This window comes from Xenia sp. Carnegie-2017, unplaced genomic scaffold, assembly GCF_021976095.1.
Source record: "Xenia sp. Carnegie-2017 unplaced genomic scaffold, XeniaSp_v1 HiC_scaffold_6, whole genome shotgun sequence".
Taxonomy (NCBI): Eukaryota; Metazoa; Cnidaria; class Anthozoa; order Malacalcyonacea; family Xeniidae; genus Xenia; species Xenia sp. Carnegie-2017.
Window position 1 is genome coordinate 17,853,624 of NW_025813526.1, and position 19,538 is coordinate 17,873,161.

Consider the following 19,538-nt stretch of genomic DNA (forward strand, 5'->3'; position numbering starts at 1 on the left):
GCACGTACTGCTCCGCCTGACACGCATCCTATATCGGGAAACTGGCAGGATTTAAACATAAGACTTACTGAGCTCAAACGAGCTACTAAGAAACAAGACAAAAATAATCCCATTGCCGAACATCACCAAATCACAAAGCATAACATTGACTGGCACTCGGCAAAATGCATTACTTACAGTACTGACTATAGACAACGGCTTACATTAGAAAGTTGGTATACCAACTTGGAACAAACCACCCTGAACAGATCACAGCAATTACCGGCACCTTACAAACGACTTATTCACAATACAAACAAACTATCAACTAAAAACATTACACTTCAAACTAATTCACAATGACAATACACAATTGACACCCACACACTACAACTAAAAACGTCACACCTAAATCACACATCACAACTTAAAATAAAATATTTCACTTCACACTAATCCACAATGACAATACACATTTCCTGCACATTTCCTGTACACACAATACAATGACGTAAGAACCAGACAACAAATACGGCTAACCTGACGTTTACTCCTCATTTGACTCTGAAGATGACTACCGCTAAGGTTGTCAAAACGTCAGTCAACAACAACAAAAACAGTCCTTCTCAGGACTTTATTAACCTGGACGATCATCATTTACAAACATATTCTTTAAATTATGCGTCTGAACATGAATCAAATTGTCAGTTAGCGTTTTTGGATGTTTTTGTCCATAAACGCAATGGTAAATTCCTTACAAGTGCTTATCGCAAGGCAACTTTTACGGGTTTGTACACACGCTTTGACTTTTTCTTCACACAGAGAAAAGATTTCTTTATTAAAATTGTTTAATAAAGCAAACGCTTAGACTGTCTCCAAAGGAGTTCATTGAGGGTGATCTTAACTTATTGAAAAAGATATTTCTCTTAAATGGAATTTCAGAAAAAAATGCTTGATAAATTTTTCTCATGCACAAAAAAAAAAATTGAACAGAACAGGCCTTTTGGACCAGCTGTGTTTATCAAACTTTCATGGATGGGTAAGGCTTCTGATGATATTGAAAGGGAAACTAAGAATATTACGAAGAATTTGTTTTTTGCAAGCAATGTTATCTTTATATTTTCGAAAACAACTAGTTGACCACCCACCCCAAAAGAATCTATACCGGCACAACTTTTAAGCAATGTAATTTATGAATATAAATATGAGTGTGATGCTCGCTACGTAGGTACAACGTCTCAAATGTTGGGTGATAGGATCAAACAGCATGTACCCACTTCAATCAGAAATGGAACGGTCCCTCAAGACAACAAACAGAGCGTGATTGTAAGAAAAGTAATTTAGTTTCATGTGACTCCGCGATAGGTAAACATTTCTTGAATAACTCTCATTGTGCTGATTGTTATTCACACATGACAATTCTAGAATCATTAAGAAATTCCGTTCATTCTTTCAGTTGCGTGTTATGGAAGCTGTTTTAGTTAAGTTAACCAGTCTCGTCCTCTGCTGACAAAAAGATTATGTTTTTAATTTATCCCTATTTTCACCGTCATCTCCCCTTTTAGAGATGACATACACTCTTTCTTGGCACTATAAATATCGGTAGATTGTAACTTTTAATTTAGCAGACGTCGACACCTGAAGAGTAGTCTGCCGAAATGCATCGTTAAGTCTAATTTAGAATTACTGGGTTAGTGCTCTTTACTTAAAACAGCTCTTTTTAGAACTAACAATTTATTATATTACTTTTACCATCCACTATGGCATTTGCTATCTTTAGAAACTTTTTCAGTAAACAAAATGTTTTTCTTTGTTCTAAAAAGCAATGTTTGATTTCCTTTGAATGTGGACTTCTTTCAAAAGCTGCCTGGTCTTGCCCTCCCACCCTGGAGGCGAAAAAAATTGGTAGCAGTATATTTTTAGAAAAGGTTTTGTTTTGACTAATTTGCTTATATCTGTAAAAGACTTAACCAGAGGTCCCAATGACTTTGAATTTAATCTATGTCCTTGACAAAATTTTAGAGTTATTCCAAAGAAAGTAAAAATTTTAACAATTTTCTGGCACTAACCAAAAATCTACACAAACGCCCTGATAAGTGGAAAACGACCCCCCCATGCTTTTTAAATGGCTATTGGTTTAAAACCGGGTTCTTATCGGTCATTGCAAGCAATAGGCATTATTACCATCACACTATTTCTATGAAGATGACCAAATCTGTTTATTTTTAATTATTGTATCAGCGTAAATGCCACTTTATTTGTAAAATTTATATTTCAAAACTATTTTTTAGTATGCAGAAAGTTAACGCTATTTTTATATATCTTCCTTTTGTTCATGAGGCATGTTAAGTTATAAATCTTAGATCACCTACATGTTAACTCACATTTATTAAATTTAAAAAACGTTCCAATATAGTTCATTGCTTTGGAGCAACCAAGAGATATATATGATTGAAAATGGTGAAACTGGATTAGATCAAAATGAAACAAAACTTCCTACTTACTGGAGCACTAAAATAAAAATGATGTGTGTTGGAATGAAAGTAAACAATGCAATAAAATTCATAAGTTTTGAAATGCAAGCTAAGTCCTTATACGACCTAATTGCTGACGGAAAATATACGAAAACCACTTTGAGCCGTAGTAGATGGTTGACATTAGTTAAAAACAGCTTCCTTCAACAATACTGTGATAGAGAAGGCTTTAACGTCGTTGGAAAAAGTAGTAGACACGCTCGTGTAAAGCTTGGCATTTTGGGAAATGAACAAAACGGCTGTATTACACCTGACTCTTTTATTGGCTTTGGTGGATCTTATGAATGTAAATCTTGCGGTGTAAACAGCTGTGGTAATTTTGTTACTTGGAGTAGCAATGACAAACAAGTTCGAGCAATGGGATATATTTTTGTTATTTAGTACCTGTAATACAGGCAACGCTTGACGTTTTAATTGTCTCATGTTCCTCATGGAAATACAAAACTAAGCCAAATTGTAAAAGTTATTCCTCATTAAAATAAGACCAATTCTTAAGCTTAAGATGAAGAAGAAATCTTTTAGTTTTTAGGCGAACGTTGTTTTTGAACAAAAAGTAACTGCAGTTCTCATATAATAAAATATTGAATTACATATCTGAAATTAAATTTTAAAAAAATTAAATTTTGCAAATAAATGAATTTATATAATTCTCATCGAAATGCAAGAATTTCTTTGTATTTCCAAAATATACTATAAGTATGTAACTTTTATGTCGAACAATTCTTTTAAATGCAGGAGAACAGTCAAAAATTGCAGTTGACTGTTAGAGTTAATTAATTGTTAATTGAGTAGTCAGTTGCAAGAGAACAGTCAGAATTTCTATGAAGTAGCCTTGATTGTTCGTTTAGGAGTAGCCAGCACTTAAATCTAGTTCTGTCCTGAAAATTTTGTGTGATCAAATCCTCACCAAACTAATAATTTTAATGTTCTGACATTTACACAAACCAAAACTTGCTGGAATTTGATGCGCTTCTTCTTTTATGAGCTGCGACTCGGTGGCAAAGCCAGCCCAATCTTTAGTTTTTTTACAGTGCAAATTTTTCATCTAACTATTTATCAAATTTTTATGAAGTTAATTCACTTTATTCTATTTTTAAGTTACTGAACGGAAATTTTTGCGTTTTGGAAGTAAAAAATGAAAATTTTGCTATTTAAATTATGATTGCAATGACCGTGAGTTTTGAAATGACGATGCATTTTCGAAAACAGTCAATGCATACCTCTTTTGGTTTGCGAGATAATGAAGTTTTGTTATTTCCATTTTATCTAACTTGTGACGTCATATTGCATGAGCTCCTACATTGTTTCAAATACTCTTCTGTTTCCTGAAAACTTTAGGTTGATACTAATAGGCAGCTTTTTATACCATAAACCACGTCACGCTAAAGGGAACGCAGTCCTTGTGAAGTAGTCCTAGTTCTCAATATGCAATATGACGTCACAAGATAAATTGGAGAATGCAAAAACCTCAAAATCGCAAAAATTTAAAGTGATATGCGTAAACTGTTTTAAGATGTACATTGTCATTTAAAAGGATCTCTTCAGTAAACGTAGAAATGAAAAAGCAAGTTTCCATGTCATAGGCACTTTAATGGAGTAGACGATTTGAAAAGTAGCTATCAATCATAAGATAAAATATTCAAAAATTTAAACTTTAAATTAATTTTCCTCACACCATACCCGTTTTCCTCTGTCTTTAGAAAGCTTGCAAAATGTTTAATAACAAAAATACTTTATTACATTAGCTAAACATGTAAAGAGAAAAAAAATACTAGCCACTTGCATGAAAATGCCGATGATAGCATTATTATATTATAAAGCATGACTTCAAATCGATTGAACAGTCATATTTTGCACCTTTAAGTTGACTAACTGCGGCTAAAAATCTTTGAGTAAATTTATATCACAAAAGTGCATTAGATTAGAAAGATGATTATTTTTTGTAGCGTGCGATGTATTTGCAATGATTAACCCAATGCTGATTAAATATTTCTTCGTTGTTTTTATTACTAACTCATGAAAGCAACCCTCCGTCTGTAAATTAATGTTTATATAAATCACGTATGTATAACAGTATTTAATCTATGTTTGCTTAATTTTTGTTTAAATATTTTCTTTTTAATATAGGAAAAAGTTTTTGTTCTACATTTTGCTTTCACTCCGTGCTTTCAATAATAATGCACAAGATTCGATACAAAAGCTAAATTTCAAAAACTAAATCTTAAGTGATGGCTTCTTAAAATATAAGAGCATCAGAAACGCTTGGACCCGGGATCTGGGGGCCTGACGCCACTGGCTGAATGACAAATAAATCATATTTAGAACCAGATGAATTTATCGATCTTTTTAAAAGATCATTGGTATTGCCTCTCATAGCATATACCAAACTATTGATTTGTACTTTATCATATTTTTCGTCTAAGCCAGCTGCGATGCGATAACATTCGAATCGTTTAATCCATCGCTTCCAATCTTTGGGCTTTTTCGATTCGAATTTTTATGGCAATGGAATTTGTGTTTGAAATGCCATTTAAATTTATCTCCACGTCTCTTGTCCACTGGTCTTTACCATTTTAGACAGAATCCCATTTCTACCACCATGTAGAGTTTATATTAAGTGCCCTCTTATCTAAATGTCCTCTCTATATATATACATTATAAGCGGAAGTAATATTCAACAGGAAGTAACGTCTACACACATACACAAACATAATTTGGCTAAGGAGAATGATAAATTAGTCGACGAAGAATGCCAGACTTCCTGAAGTTTACCCCATCTGGGTCCAGTTCTTTCACCAAAGTTCTGACCGTTTCGCGCGGAACCTGCATCCATTTTAGCTTCAACGAATGAGTAATGGAACGATAACCACTGGAATTTCAAGGTCTATCGAGTTCCTGCCGAATAGCCTGGCGAACACTGTTCAAATTAAACTCATTGTTTTTTCTTCGTAAGCTTAGCGATCGAAGTCTTTAGTGTAAAGTTCCAAAGACACGCGGTTTAATTTAACCACGCGGTTAAGTCGGTTGTATAAAAAAGTAATTAGCGCTAACTGCAGTAAAAAGGTAGTTGAAGTTAACTACAAAAAGGCACTACAGTATAAATGTTGTACTTAATATACCAATGATAATACATATAGATACATGAGCTTTACAAAAGATTTTATTCATGACTACCATTTTGTGTATCAGCTGCATGAGATGAAATAATTTTAGTTTTTTAAATACGTAAGAAATTTCATTACCATGCAGTTTTAAGGTCCATGTTGCTTGATATATATACAATATCCATTGCACATGGTTTATTACACAAGCAATAAAATACACGACAGTCGATTAGTGGGTTTTATTGATATTTCATCATATATTTCCTATGTAAAAATGTTTATTTTTAATGTACATAAAATCTTGCCTGTCATTATTTTTCTAAGAAGCAGAAAGCTCTAGCTACTGTTTGATGATTTGAAAAGTAGAAAAAAAATGAATAAAACTCCCAAGCTTTAGACAAAAATAGGTTAATAAATCACAAAGCAAAAATAAGAGTTTCATAACTAAGGCTCATTAACAAATATACCCAATAGTTTTTACAACTTAGTTTTTTGCAAGGAAGAATTAAGAACAAAAAATTATTTTGTGTATAGCTGTGAATATAGCATGTCACAAGAAGTGAAAAGACAGTTGCTGGATTACATGGCTACTAACTATGATGACTCAAAGAAATGTTTTCTAATAATAAAAATAGTCCATCGCTGTCATCTTTTAAAAACATGTGTGACTCATGTCTGTACAAACGCATTTCTTTGAAGTATTTTACTCAGCTGCTACAAAGATAAACGAAACGACCTTTTCATTTGCTACCCTCATCACCCAGTTTTAAATTATGTAAAAGCAAGGCCATTTAAATATTTAAATATTTGTACATAGAACACCATATGAATAAATTTGAGAAGAGTTCATTGTTTCGTTTGCCCAAGTCCATTATATACAATTGGTACATGAAAGAAAGCAGTCCTTGCCGAGACACATATCATTCATTAACATCGTACTGTACCACACAGAAGATAAGGGTCGATTTTCTTAAGAAAAGTTCAATGTATATGATACAATTTAATTCGGTTACCATGTCACCGTTAATCGTTTATTAAATTTTCTTTTTGCATCATCAACATCCGTAAAAACGACAATAGTTTACCATATTTTAAGAATTTTACATAAGCGAAGAGATTTTTTTTCATTTTGAAGTCATTTTATAGTTCACTTGCCCGCCATTACAAAGCATAAATTGATTAAACTTTATGTCATTTAACGTAAACAACACTCCACACAAGTTAATTATGCAGTTACTTAACTTTCAGACCAACTACGTTTTGTACAACGCAGTTAAGTTGAACAGTTAAGTTACTACAGTTAAGGAGTTAACTACGGTAGTTAGCGTTAACTATAGTTAAAGTTAATTGCGTTTTTATAAAACCGGACCCCCCGTTTTGTGCATTTGGTCAGTTTTATTTTGCAATGCAATATTTAATTTGTTGATAACTTATATTTTAATTTGCATCGTGGCTAAATTGTTGCTCATTAAATTTAAGGGGATGTTTGTATATTGACAAATTACTTTGTGAATTGCAGATACGGGGAGCCGTAAATTATACATGAGTAAAACGACAAAGTAATTTTAGTTCTTGCAAACACATATGATGTTAAAGATCATAAAAATACACGTTGACTGATCTTGAAATCAGTAAAAACTGATAGAACATTGTTTCTGATTTTTGTCTTTAAACCTTTTATTGACCATAGTCTTGACTATATACATCCATATTTGACAAATAATGTAAAAAAATTTTTTCAGCTGCTCAAACAAATTTTAATTATTTAAAAGGACGTTTTGGACAGTATATAAAAGCGTAGATGCGTATAGATCTACATATGACAAAAGCGTCACGTTCATTGAAGTTATACACTTAATTTTACATTCGCAAACTGTTATACTGTCGATCTTTGAATATGTTTTCTTCTTTGTCAGCATATGTTCCGATTTCAACATACATAATCACAATTGCTTTAGAAGTATATTGTGGTATTACCGAAAAAACCATGCTGCGTTTGCTGAAAAACGGTTAGTTTGTGTAATGTTTTATGTTTGTATTTTAAAGTCATAACTTTTGAATTGATTTTTAAATTTTACATGTTACAGATATTTTTCGTGTATATATAATACAATTTTCATGTGCCTGAGTGCGATTGACTGTGATAGTTTTTGCAAGAGACACGCAAAAAAGATATCTTCAATCCTTACGGCCTGTTCATATTCGACGGGCTAGCTACGTGTGCTAGAATCTCACTACATATATTATTTTAGTGTATAATTAAAATTGTGTTCATATGAAAAGCGGGCGTGCCCGGCTTTGTAAGATCACGATTGAATGAAGCGGGATCTCGTCTTTAACGATCTCATATGAACGCATCAAGCGGAGCCAACCCACTGTTCAGACCTACTCAACCGGGCTGAATGTGATGATACTGCGCATGGTCAAATTACCACGTTCTCTTCATAACGGCAGCCAAGCAACAAACAAAGAAATATTTTTACTGGTCACCAGAAATGATTGAACACTTATTGTTGACTGATAAATATTGCCACTTGTAAAAGTTTTTAATTTTAGCATGACAATATAATTATGAACAATATTTGTACAAGAAACTATGGTGAGTACAAAGTTTTGTAATTGCCAAGGCAAGCAAGTCATTGTGGTCCACCTGAAATATAGTGTGGATAATTTCTACTTTCCCCTTATAAACAGTTTATAGTTTTTTGACTGTTCATTAGAAAATGCTACATAATTTAATCTTGCCTTGCATTGTTGAGTGGCTGTTTAGCATTTCAACAATGACAACAAAATACAATGTCACTATATGTTATGTTAGCCCTTCATAAATCTCCCATTACTACTTTATAACAAAACAAAACAGTTGTCTAGCTTTCAAACTGCAGTGGATTTTCTCCTGTGATTAATACCACTATGTTGAGTGATCTGGAAGCAGGTGTAGTTATAATAGATATATGATATTAAAACATTGAAAACTGTAGCACCTTGATCAGCATTGATGGAGAAAATTGGGTGAGGTAAGTTTTCATGCTCTTCATTTGCTTTGATTAAGTCTTATTTCTTCCTTACCAGATCTTTGTAAATATAATTGTTGTCGTGCTCACAGATATTATGCACTATATGACATGCTTAAACAACAGTGCGTATTATGTTTAATGATAAGTCCATTGACCTTGTAAGAATTGCCCAACGTGCTTTCAAACGCCCAAAAGCGCGCTTAACTTGGTTCCTTGCTGGTGTTTGTATTTCATTAAAAACGAGCTGTTCATTGCTTTTGCAACATTTGTAATCTTTCATACAAAAGTGTGTTAATGGATTTTCTGGGTCTCCTATTTGACAGTTTGGTACAAGGTTACACCCTGGAACAACTGACTGAAAGGTTCATGGAAGATTGTTGCCTTGCAGTTTATGATTAACAGAGGAGTTGGCAAAACTTTAGCATCATGGACACTTCCGTCCCACATACATTCATTGTCCATGAATTGCCCTCTGTAGTCACAAATGGCCTGCCCAATTAACGAATAAAATTGCTTGTTACAAAAATAATCTTGTGAGCTTTCTGCTGCTTTTTAATTGGTATATGTTTCCCATCTTTGCAGCTCATTGCTTGTATCATTGTAAACTTAGCTTGCAACTCAGATAATATTATTTTCATTTCTTCACAATCACGAGGCAAGTATATGTATTTTAGCAAAAGATTTGTAGAAATTGTCTTGCATACTTCTCCAATTACAACAGAAGCTGTATTTATTGCAATTGCGAATGTAATTGCCAGGCAGCCAGTATCTTTGAGATAATACAAACTTACTGCAAGTTTTTTTTCAGTGGACAATGAGCGATAATTTGGCGATAAACTTCCTCCCACCATTTGTTCTAGCCTAAACCAAGTCTCTCCTCTTCTTTCGTAGCAATATTCCTCCTCTTGCATATTTCAACTTTTGATAAATAACAGATCGTCTACTCGATGAAATTCTCATAATCTCATCGTTCTTTTGCTTAACATGTGTTTGCAAGTCAAAAAAACTCTGTTCATTTGAAAAACGAATGAAATAATTCTTCCTATCACCACTGCAATTGCCGGTGATAACATGATTTTGCTTTTAACTTTTAGGTCGAAAATCTTAAAATGTTTTAAGTATAAAAATTTAAAATGATGCAACTTGATGTAAACATATTTAAAAATTTCCCGCAAAATGCAACATTTATGCGAAGAAATTTATTACGTCATATTAGCTAAGACAGCCCGTTTCGTATGAACAGGCCCTTAGGGACCTTAATTTGATAACAAATTTAAATTTGGTTTTGAAAAGCTAATTTTACAAATCTTTAATTCTTTGTATTGAGATACATTGTTCAAGGCAATATTACTCATGCAACTGTATTTTGAATTTTAGAGACATGTAAATTAAAAGAAAATGTTTTGTTTGAAGCATTTTACTCATCGGCAGATTCATGTGCATTAAAATGTTTACAAGAACCATTCTGTGTTGGGTTCAACTTTTGGGAAGGCATAATGATGGAAGATGTAACTTGTCAATTAACTCACAAACGTCTACAGAATTATGAAATATGTACGGATAACAAGTGGAGTTTCTATGAATTGCTGAATCCACAAAGAAAGGTATGATGAAAAAGTATGTCAATGGTTTTAAATTATTTTTATTGACAAAGCTACTAATCTTGATTAATTGCACACTTGATTTATAAGCATACCATACAACAAAGAAAAGTTGCGTAAAAATGGCGGAATAATGACTGTTGACCTGAGAGACGGACCTGGTTCTGATCCTTACAGATGTCAATGTCCTTTTGGCTTTACGGGAAGATATTGTTCGGTAAAACTAAGTAAGTTAGTTAGAAAACAACAAGCAGTGCAATTTCTTAAGATGGTTGCAATCTTTTGCCTTCCTCCCTAATCAAATTTCACTTAAAAAACAAAACATGACGAAAACATATGACTTAATAGCTACATTAAAATTTGAATATGCTGATTTTAAGCTAACCGATATATATTCAACGACCAGGACAATCAGACAATTTTAAATAAAGCAATATAAAACAAATTCCGAAAACGGACATCTCGTTTTCTTGATATTCAAGTTAATATATAAGTTTGAAATTGAAAGTGTAATGTTTCGTCTTTATTCCAAAGACTTGTTAAGCCTAGGCCACACTATCGTCCGAACGAAAACTGCCGCAACGAAAATTTTGAACGAAAACTCGACGAAAATTTCATTTTCGTGCATATTAGAAGAGTTGAACTTTTGACCTTTTTCGTGAACGAAAACGCATACTATTGGCTAATAATATCAGACTTTGTACTCAAACATGGCGGAGGGGCAAGAGGTTTTAATAAATCAGGGCTAATAGACTTTCTAAGATGTGTGCCAACTTTAGTGATGTGAGGTTTAATTAAATCCAAAATGTAGTCAAATATTGTCGTCGTCATTCACAAGTATTTTATGTGTCTATTTTCATTGTTCGGCTCTCGTAATTCTTTAATCAAGTTGTTAAATAGTCCAAGACGATCACGTCGTTTATTAATTGGATGAATTCAGTATCGACGTTTGCTGTTGCTTGTTTTCAACTTTAAAAGCAGTAACTTTTCTTAAGAAGAAATAATCTTTTTCTTTTGGAGATCGTCATTTTTTCTAATCCGTCAAAAATGCCGCTTGCTCATTGGCCAAAAAAGTTTTGGCTTTGCAAGCATGCTTGTAATTTTTCGCCGTGTCTGGCATGCATTTCGTGCGGAATTTTCGTTTCGTTTTCGTTTTCGTCAATATAGACAATAGTGTGGCCCAGGCTATAGACTAATTGTTTACAATGCATGATGCGAAACTTTTATAAATTATTTACAACGGAAGTGACAGTTACGTAATTCAAGAACAATAAGACTCAACAATTAGGCAGTATACTAACATTTAAAATAGAGATAATTTCTTACAGGCTTTAAGACCACAATTAAGTTGTGGCATATTGCGTTTCATCAAAAGTGCTCCTAAGATGAGAAATTGATTAGGAGTATTTTTCTCCGTTTTCGGAATTTGCTTATTTTGTTCTATATATATTCTGTAGAGTAGAGAAGGTCTTTGTTTCTTAAAACTTTTTTTTGTTTTCCGATGTGCAATGGCTTTACAAAATTATTATAATCCAACAACGTTAAATAAGATGAATTGCGAAGGGCTTTTTTCAAAAATAATTTGGTACAAAAAACTGACCCTTTTTCATCGCCAATGCTTAGAGTTAATTAGCTGTAATAGTCTTTTTCTCTAAATCTCTAACTTTTCCTAAACCAATCATATCATTATAACGTAAATTTTTTTTGGGATCTCGAGTTATTTAAAATTTGATACAAATTGATTTATACTAAAGAGGCCTATATCTTAAGCAAGCACAAGAACTTGCGGAAAATCAACACATTTTATTTTTTTGGCATGGTCTGTCAGCACTGTTGTAATGTTTGTAATGAACTTTTTGTTAGGTTTTTAAAAATCTTGTACGTAACCTGACAAACATAATGCACGGAAAACATTTCAGAAAACAGTATCAATCTGAAAAATAGCTAGGCTCCTCCTTTGAAAGTAAATAAGAAAATGAAAGTTATTTTTCTTTGTTTAAGATGACTTAATTGTGACATCATAGAAACGATTTTGCGCAGTGGAGCATATAGCATCATATAGCATCATGTAGCATCATGTGTCTTTAACAGAATTTCTTTTTTTCTTTCTATTAACATTTTCATCTGTCCAAGCTTTGGCATAATGAGTACTCATTACCAGGACCGAAACGAGAACGTTAATTTAAGGGGGATATTCTGCTATACTTAGCTCTGCTCGACTGATTTTGTTTGTTAAAGTTATTATTTCAAGAGATATCAGTCGGGCAGAGTTTAATATTTGATTATTCACCCACCCCTCAAAAATAGCGTTCTAGTCTTGGCCCTGCTTATAACAGGTTAACGAGAAATCTATAGTGCTATAGGGATGTGTCAATTCTTTTAAAGGCTTGTCCAACTGGCATCACTCAGAATAACATTGACATCGGATCAGAAGTAGAATGATTTAGAATAACAATGCAAAAGTATTACTACAATGAACTCCATTGCCCGACATTAAAGAAAAGTAGGCTATTTTTACACCAGAACTTTTGCATTGTTTTTCTAATTCTAAAATACGGTTTTTAAACTCTTTGGTATCTACTATTCTGCAGAACTTGCAAAAACTTTTAAATTTGAAGTCACTAGCTTTTCTGGAAATATTTAGATTTGTCACCATCATAAAATCTCTGTTTGATTTAATTCATACTATATTATCTTTAGTTTTCTCTTCATGCGAGGAGGCAATGAGAAATGACAGGTAAAGTAAATTTACTATAATTAAGTCAATAATTTACAGAATATATGATATAACTAATGTGCAACCAAAAATCAATTAAGGTATAAACTTGTGTTTTTATCAAATATTTAAAATTTTCGGAGTACCATATTTCGTATTGCAATATAAATATTATAGAAATTACAGTTGGTGCTATTTTTGCTCTAGTCTATCAAAAATGGTTTTGGCTTCAATTTTTTGGTCCAATAAATTTACCATTTTTTTCGATTTTTCTGAATGATATTATTTAAATTACAATTATCCCTTAAAATATTATCGTAGCATTTTTTTTTGTTTTTCTCTAATTAACATTCGTCTTTAATAGTTTAAAGGACGGGATGTACTTGATTAGCACCAACACTTTAATGGGATACAGCAAAGTTTTTTGTATGCGTAAAATAACGGGTTGCTCGGGAGAAGGCTGGACACTAGTCTTGAAAATTGATGGAACAAAGGTAAAAAGGAAATATTTTTGAATGTTTTGATAGCTAATAGAAAATTTAAGGAAATCTAATTCCTAAACACAATTTTTTCTTCCTAAAAATAGTTCTTATAATGACAATATTAATCATAAAAATGATATATTTTATGCGCAAAATGAAGTGAAAGCAATAAATTCTTAAAATTTCTAATGATCTTAGAGGTGAAATGGATTTATTTTCTAGTAAAAAACACATTATTTGCTTGCATTCTCATTAGACAGGCTAAATTTTCACTTTTTAAATATTGCATATGATTATTACTGCCAAGGGTGGATGGCATTAAAATTAAATAAAAGAAAAGTTTCTTTTTCCATGCACTTTACTTTACCAATGACTACTGCAATTTGTGGTAATTGCTGAATATCGAATAATTTGACAATAATACAATTAAGTCCAACATCGTTGCCAGAGATTTACCAGGAAGATTGCAAATATGGGCTATTATATTCTGAACGAAGATTCGCTTTTGCCTGGTAAGTCAGACATAGTATTTAACACCCTTGATAACCTTCAGATGATTTTATTGAGAATTTAAGGCTATATTAAAACCTTGAAAACACTATGTCACTTCTCATGGTAATTCTTGCCTCGTTATATGTGTATCCAATATCGAATGATATGCATTTTAATAATAGAATATTTTTCTTCTAAATAAGATTACGAAACACCCTAATACAAAAATGGTAAGTGTTTAAGACCCTAAGACCCTATCGGGTTTGTGCCGACTTTCTATAACTTTCTAAGGAACGTTCTAAGGGTAGCTCTTTTCTTCACCTAATAGGCAATAAAAAATTTTAAAAAATTAATAATATAGTGCATGCACTGAGAGATCATAAATCTATGCTTTGTGGACGTGTCAAACTTTGCCTTAAAATAGAACACATAAATATCAGACAATTTAACTATAATGTTCTTAGAAATTTTTCATCCAGTATCTTTATTGAAGTAGCTCATATACTATTTTACAATTAGACAGAATATTTAAACTTTTATGTTTAACTGGATTAATTAAATTTTTGTAAATTTGAAAAAAAGATTACTTGATTTCTTTTTAATTTGTGCACAATTAAATCATGGGCACTCCTTGACCATGAAATAATCTGCACGGACTGTCAAATTGATCAGGTTGCGCTAAAAAATCACCAGAACTAGGCATACCAAATCAGAAACGCAAAAAAGTTAAAATTTCGGGGCATCTATTGTAGTCTTAATTATTGCGTTACATTATTGGGTCATGACAATTTTAAGTGGCATACTATTTATCACACTACATTTAGCTATTGCATGCAGCCATCAGTTCGTTGACATTAGCCAAATGCCACCCTCAAGAAGAACTCACGATTTATCACTAAATTGGTCATGGTTTACCATTTGGCTTTGCACTCTGTGAGTTTGGGAAAACTGTTAACTGATTTTAATGTTTAGCAATATGATGTGGTTTCTTCTAGGGCTTTATACAACTAGGACTTGCCTCTCTAAGATAATTTTTTAAAGTAGAGTGGATTCGTCTTAAAGGAATTTGACCATTTGTTATTACAAACATTTTGTCCTTCATTATAGAGATCAAAAACAATTTCTCTTATGAATATTGTCATTATCACACTCCTAGTTATTCTTTGCCTCACAGCAATTAGCAGATATATTAACACTGCTTTAGATATACAAAACACTTAGTTTGAATGTCCCTTTGGTTGTAGCATTATCTGCATAACTCCATATAAAAGTTCCAGAACTTTCAAAACTTATTTTTGACTTGAAACCATTAAATTCCCTAATTCCATTTTACTGTCAAAAACATATTGACTTTGTTCACTACGAATTCAAAAATTGTTTTATTATTCACTTTAACTAAATAAAATATTATTAAAACTAATAAATGCAAAACATTTTTAAAACTTTGCTAATTTTTTACTGAAACAAAACTTGTTTATTACAGGCCTTGTCGTTTTATTATACTGTAAATATGTTCAAAAGCAGTTTCTTCGCTTTGTAGCATTTTTCAGATGCTTTTTGCTGAAAAGCTTTCGCTTATTGTGTTTAGAAATTACGGTAAATATCGCTATTATTTTATTTTTCAAAACCCTTTTTCAATGGCGTCAATAATTGTAGAAACTATTATCCGTAGATGTAACGTTATAATTGCAGATGTCGAGAGTTATCTGCAGGTAATTGACCAATCATCGCCAAAATTGCTTACATCGTGAATTATATTGGGCATTATTACCAATACGATCAAGACAGCAAAATTGGAGTTAATTTATCATTATTTATTGCATTTCGATGGATGGAAATTTGATGTTCACATTATATATTTCAAATACTCTTTTAAATTTAATGCGCGAAGTAAACGCTGTTTTTTCAAATTTATTTCATTCGTTTATGATACGAATTTATTAAATTTAGGCAACGTTCCAATATAATTCATCGCTTTGGAGCAACAAGGAGAGTTATATGACAGAAAATGGTGAAACTGGATTAGATCAAAATGAAACAAAACTTCCTACTTACTGGAGCACTAAAATAAAGAAGATGTGTGTTGGAATGAAAGTAAACAGTACAATAAAATTCATAAGTTTTGAAATGCAAGCTGAGTCCTTATACGACCTCATTGCTGACGGAAAATATACGAAAACCACTTTGCGTCGTAGCCAATGGTTCACATTAGTTGAAAACAGCTTCCTTCAACAATATTGTGATAAAGAAGGCTTTAACGTCGTTGGACAACTTAATGTAAACGCTCGTGTAAAGCTTGGCATTTTGGGAAATGAGCAAAACGACTGTATTACACCTGATTCTTTCATTGGCTTTGGTGGATCACATGAATGTAATTCTTGCGTCGTGAACAGCTGTGGTAATTTTGTTTCTTGGAGTAGCAATGACAAAAATGTTCGAGCTATGGGATATATTTTTGTTATTTAGTAACTGTTATACAGGCAATGCTTGACGTTTTAATTGTCTCATTTTTTTTATGGAAAAGCAAAACGAAACCAAATCGTAAAAGTTATACTTCATTAAAATAAGATTATGATATACTTCATTGCAAACTAAATGAATGTGTATAGTTTTAATCGAAATGCAACAATTTCTTTGTATTTCCGAAACTTGTTATAAATATTTAGTTTTTATGTCGAACAATTCTTTTAAATGCAGGAGAACAGTCAAAAATTGCTGTTAATTGCTAGAGTTAAAGAAAAATGTTTAAGCCGCTATGTTTTGTTCTTGACTGTACTGTTTCGTTTATCCGTAATGTTTTACGTGCGTCTTTGCGTGCACAATGTACAAGAACACTTTTCAATTAATTTTTAACTGATGAATGAATACATGTTTTAGATGGATCACTCATGCATTTTCTTTTGCGCAATTTGGGACAAACCATCGACAATGATATGGCATCGCAATTGCAGAACATAACAAAGAACATCAAAGAGCGTCTGTCTAACACTTTAATTTTACGGTCTTTCTTGATAACATCAGGCGGAAAATACGCTAATATGCTTGTTAGATTGATAACATGAACGTCAAGTACACACCAAAGATATCCGTAAAATTAGACCTAACGGAATAGCTGCGTCTGTTTCCGGGGATGGGAGTTAGCTTTCTTGAACACGCTGCACGGATTTGTTGTCACAATACTTTGGCTATAAAAGCTGATGCACAATGCATTGCTGCTCAAAATTAGAAAGGTATATTTCAGTTTAGATTACTTTTTAAACATGTATTGCCCGGTTCACGGTTGCAACAGCGACTTCAAAAAAAGAAGAATGATATTCTTTTCTTTCGTTTTTCCTCATATAAAATCAGAAGCACAGCAGAAGAGAAGAAAACTATGAATTGATTTTTGCAAAAGGAAATCATTCGAGCCATTGGCGAACATCAAAATTTGCTCGCTACATTTTGCAGAAGACGCGTACGAAACAGGGTGTACAAAGAAATTTCTTCATCAAATAGAGTGCGAGGAATCATTTCGATTACGGTTAAAGAGCAATGCTGTGCCAACATTAAACAAACCATTATCTGTAACCCCATCAACTAAGTGGCATTTTTTCTAAGAAAAGCAACGTAAAAAGGTGATTTTTTACAAGAAAACTTCTTTCATATGACGACCATGCTTACAATTATTAATTACATTTTACACAGGACATTACAGAACTTTTAGCAGATAGTGAAACCCCTATTACACAAGAATAATCTAATGAAGACGAAGAAACAGAAAATGAAGAAAATTAAAATTCAAATGCTATCAGCATTTCGCAATTGGTGTTTTCCAATTCACGAGAAAGGTCTACACAAACATAAAAGAAATTTGCACAAAATCAGTAACTGACACTGATAACATCAAGCTCGGCCACTTTTCAAGGAAAATATCTTTTTCCTAGTTTGACTGCCACAATTTCGTTTTGCTCCAGAATATCAGCAATCGAGAATGAAGACATTGCCAATTCTGCACCCAGTTATAGCAAGGATGCCACAGATTTTGTGTCATCTGCAGCGGCAGAGGTTGACAGTGAGATCACGAAAAGTGCCACTTCAAATCTGGATCCTGGATTTATAGATAGCGATGCTGAATTTTCAAACTTGTCCCCGTCCACAAACTGTGATAAAAGCAGCGGAGAAGAAGTTAGCTCAAAAGAACAAGTCTTAATTAAAGGAAAACCGCCTGAAAAACAGATGAAACTTATCGTGTTCGAGGATGCAATTGTAGATATTTTCGGTCGTTGCTGTCGATGTCATGCGAAATGCATTGTAGCAATTGAAAATCGATTTGGTTCCTCTTGCAATATTAGCGTTTCCTGCACGGCTAAACCTGAACATTCTTTTACATGGGCAACTGGACCAATGCTATTCAAAAAGTCAGTATTTCATTTAATATTAGCATCTGCAATTCTTGCAACAGGCATGGAATCTTCCAAGATTGTTCGGCTGTTTAATGCGCTTAACATTCCTAATCTGAAGCAGCGAGAGTTGTAAAGTATATTAAAAAGTTGTGCAATTCCTTCAATATATCAAGTTTGGCGAGCGGAACAATCTGCAAGATTGAAGGATATAGACGCTGAGCCAATTGCTATTGCATCTGATATGCGGGTCGATAGTGATGGTCATAGTGGACTTTTGGGATCAGGAAGTACTTTGGACATGAAAAGAAACATTGTTTTAGATACACAAGTAGTGAAGGTATTACCCTGACATTTCTATTAAGTTTTTTGAAATTCCTTTGTTAGCAATTTGAATTTATTTACAGAATTGAATAAAATTCAGATAATGTTAATCTTTCGTTTTGCAGTCAACTGAAGCAAAAAAATTCAAACGCGATGGCACTTCGTTAAAAAGTCAACTTAAATACTTGGAAGGCAATGGGGCTAAAATGAACAAGCTGGTGACAGACCGCCATGTCCAAGTATCTGCTTACATGGCAAAAGAGAAACCAGGAGTAGATCATGCATATGATGTCTGGCATGTGGCAAAAGTTATATATATTTATGTATGTATGGTTTTAATTTAAAATCTCTGGCATGAAAATATATAAAATTCTATGATATTGAAAAGTAAGTCTGTTATTAAGTAAAGGAAGTTTTTCAACAATCTTGAATATACTTTAGGGGAAAAAAAGAATTGATATACAGTTTTGTTTTCTTCAGAATAGCCATCAACAAATCTAACTAAAATTTTTCTTTCTCCATTAATCGTTAGTTTGTATTCAAAAGTGTAATCAATTTCATCTAATTCAACTTTAACTTCACTTAACCAACATAATGCTATTAAACTTTGCATGGTATTACCCCTGTACCCAAATAATGGAATTTGTGCAATTTTATAATCTTGTAAATGATTACTTCTAAAAATTTTTAGTGTTAAACCAGCAATTGTTATGCATGTTTTATCGTAGAAAAGGTAAATTATTTGTAATGTTGTAGATTAAATTTGAAAATATTATACATCCAAGTCTTAGTAAGTTAGTTAGAAAATAACAAGCAGTACAATTTCTTAAGATGGTTGCAATCTTTTGCTTTCTTCCCTAATCAAATTTAACTTCACAAAAAAAAACATGACGAAAACATATGACTTAAT

At 32.6% G+C, this 19,538-nt stretch overlaps 1 protein-coding gene and 1 long non-coding RNA gene across 3 annotated transcripts; both read left to right on the forward strand.

The window, feature by feature from the left end:
- The first annotated feature begins 10,033 nt into the window (after positions 1 to 10,033).
- LOC124457770 (uncharacterized skeletal organic matrix protein 5-like) lies at positions 10,034 to 16,681 on the forward strand. Of its 2 annotated transcripts, none has more exons than XM_047007943.1 (4): positions 10,034 to 10,238; positions 12,936 to 12,972; positions 13,316 to 13,445; positions 15,876 to 16,681. In XM_047007943.1, exons 2-4 carry the CDS (start codon positions 12,959 to 12,961, stop codon positions 16,389 to 16,391), a joined length of 660 nt encoding a protein of 219 aa, XP_046863899.1. In that variant the 5' UTR covers positions 10,034 to 10,238; positions 12,936 to 12,958; the 3' UTR covers positions 16,392 to 16,681. The 2 variants fall into 2 exon arrangements, with proteins under 2 accessions (XP_046863899.1, XP_046863898.1); XM_047007942.1 differs by lacking the exon at positions 10,034 to 10,238 and adding an exon at positions 10,314 to 10,462.
- Positions 16,682 to 17,284: 603 nt separating this feature from the next.
- On the forward strand, positions 17,285 to 17,686 carry LOC124458484. The gene is made up of 2 exons (XR_006953212.1): positions 17,285 to 17,539; positions 17,610 to 17,686. It is a non-coding gene; the product is annotated as an uncharacterized LOC124458484 (long non-coding RNA).
- Positions 17,687 to 19,538: the final 1,852 nt, after the last annotated feature.

Bases quoted from the DNA above. Each gene is read 5' to 3' on its own strand.
- LOC124457770 (XM_047007942.1), top strand. From the start codon at position 10,369: ATGACTGTTGACCTGAGAGACGGACCTGGTTCTGATCCTTACAGATGT. The intron at 10,463-12,935 runs GTAAGTTAGTTA...TATTATCTTTAG, and splicing joins ATATTGTTCGGTAAAACTAA to TTTTCTCTTCATGCGAGGAG. The intron at 12,973-13,315 runs GTAAAGTAAATT...CGTCTTTAATAG, and splicing joins GAGGCAATGAGAAATGACAG to TTTAAAGGACGGGATGTACT.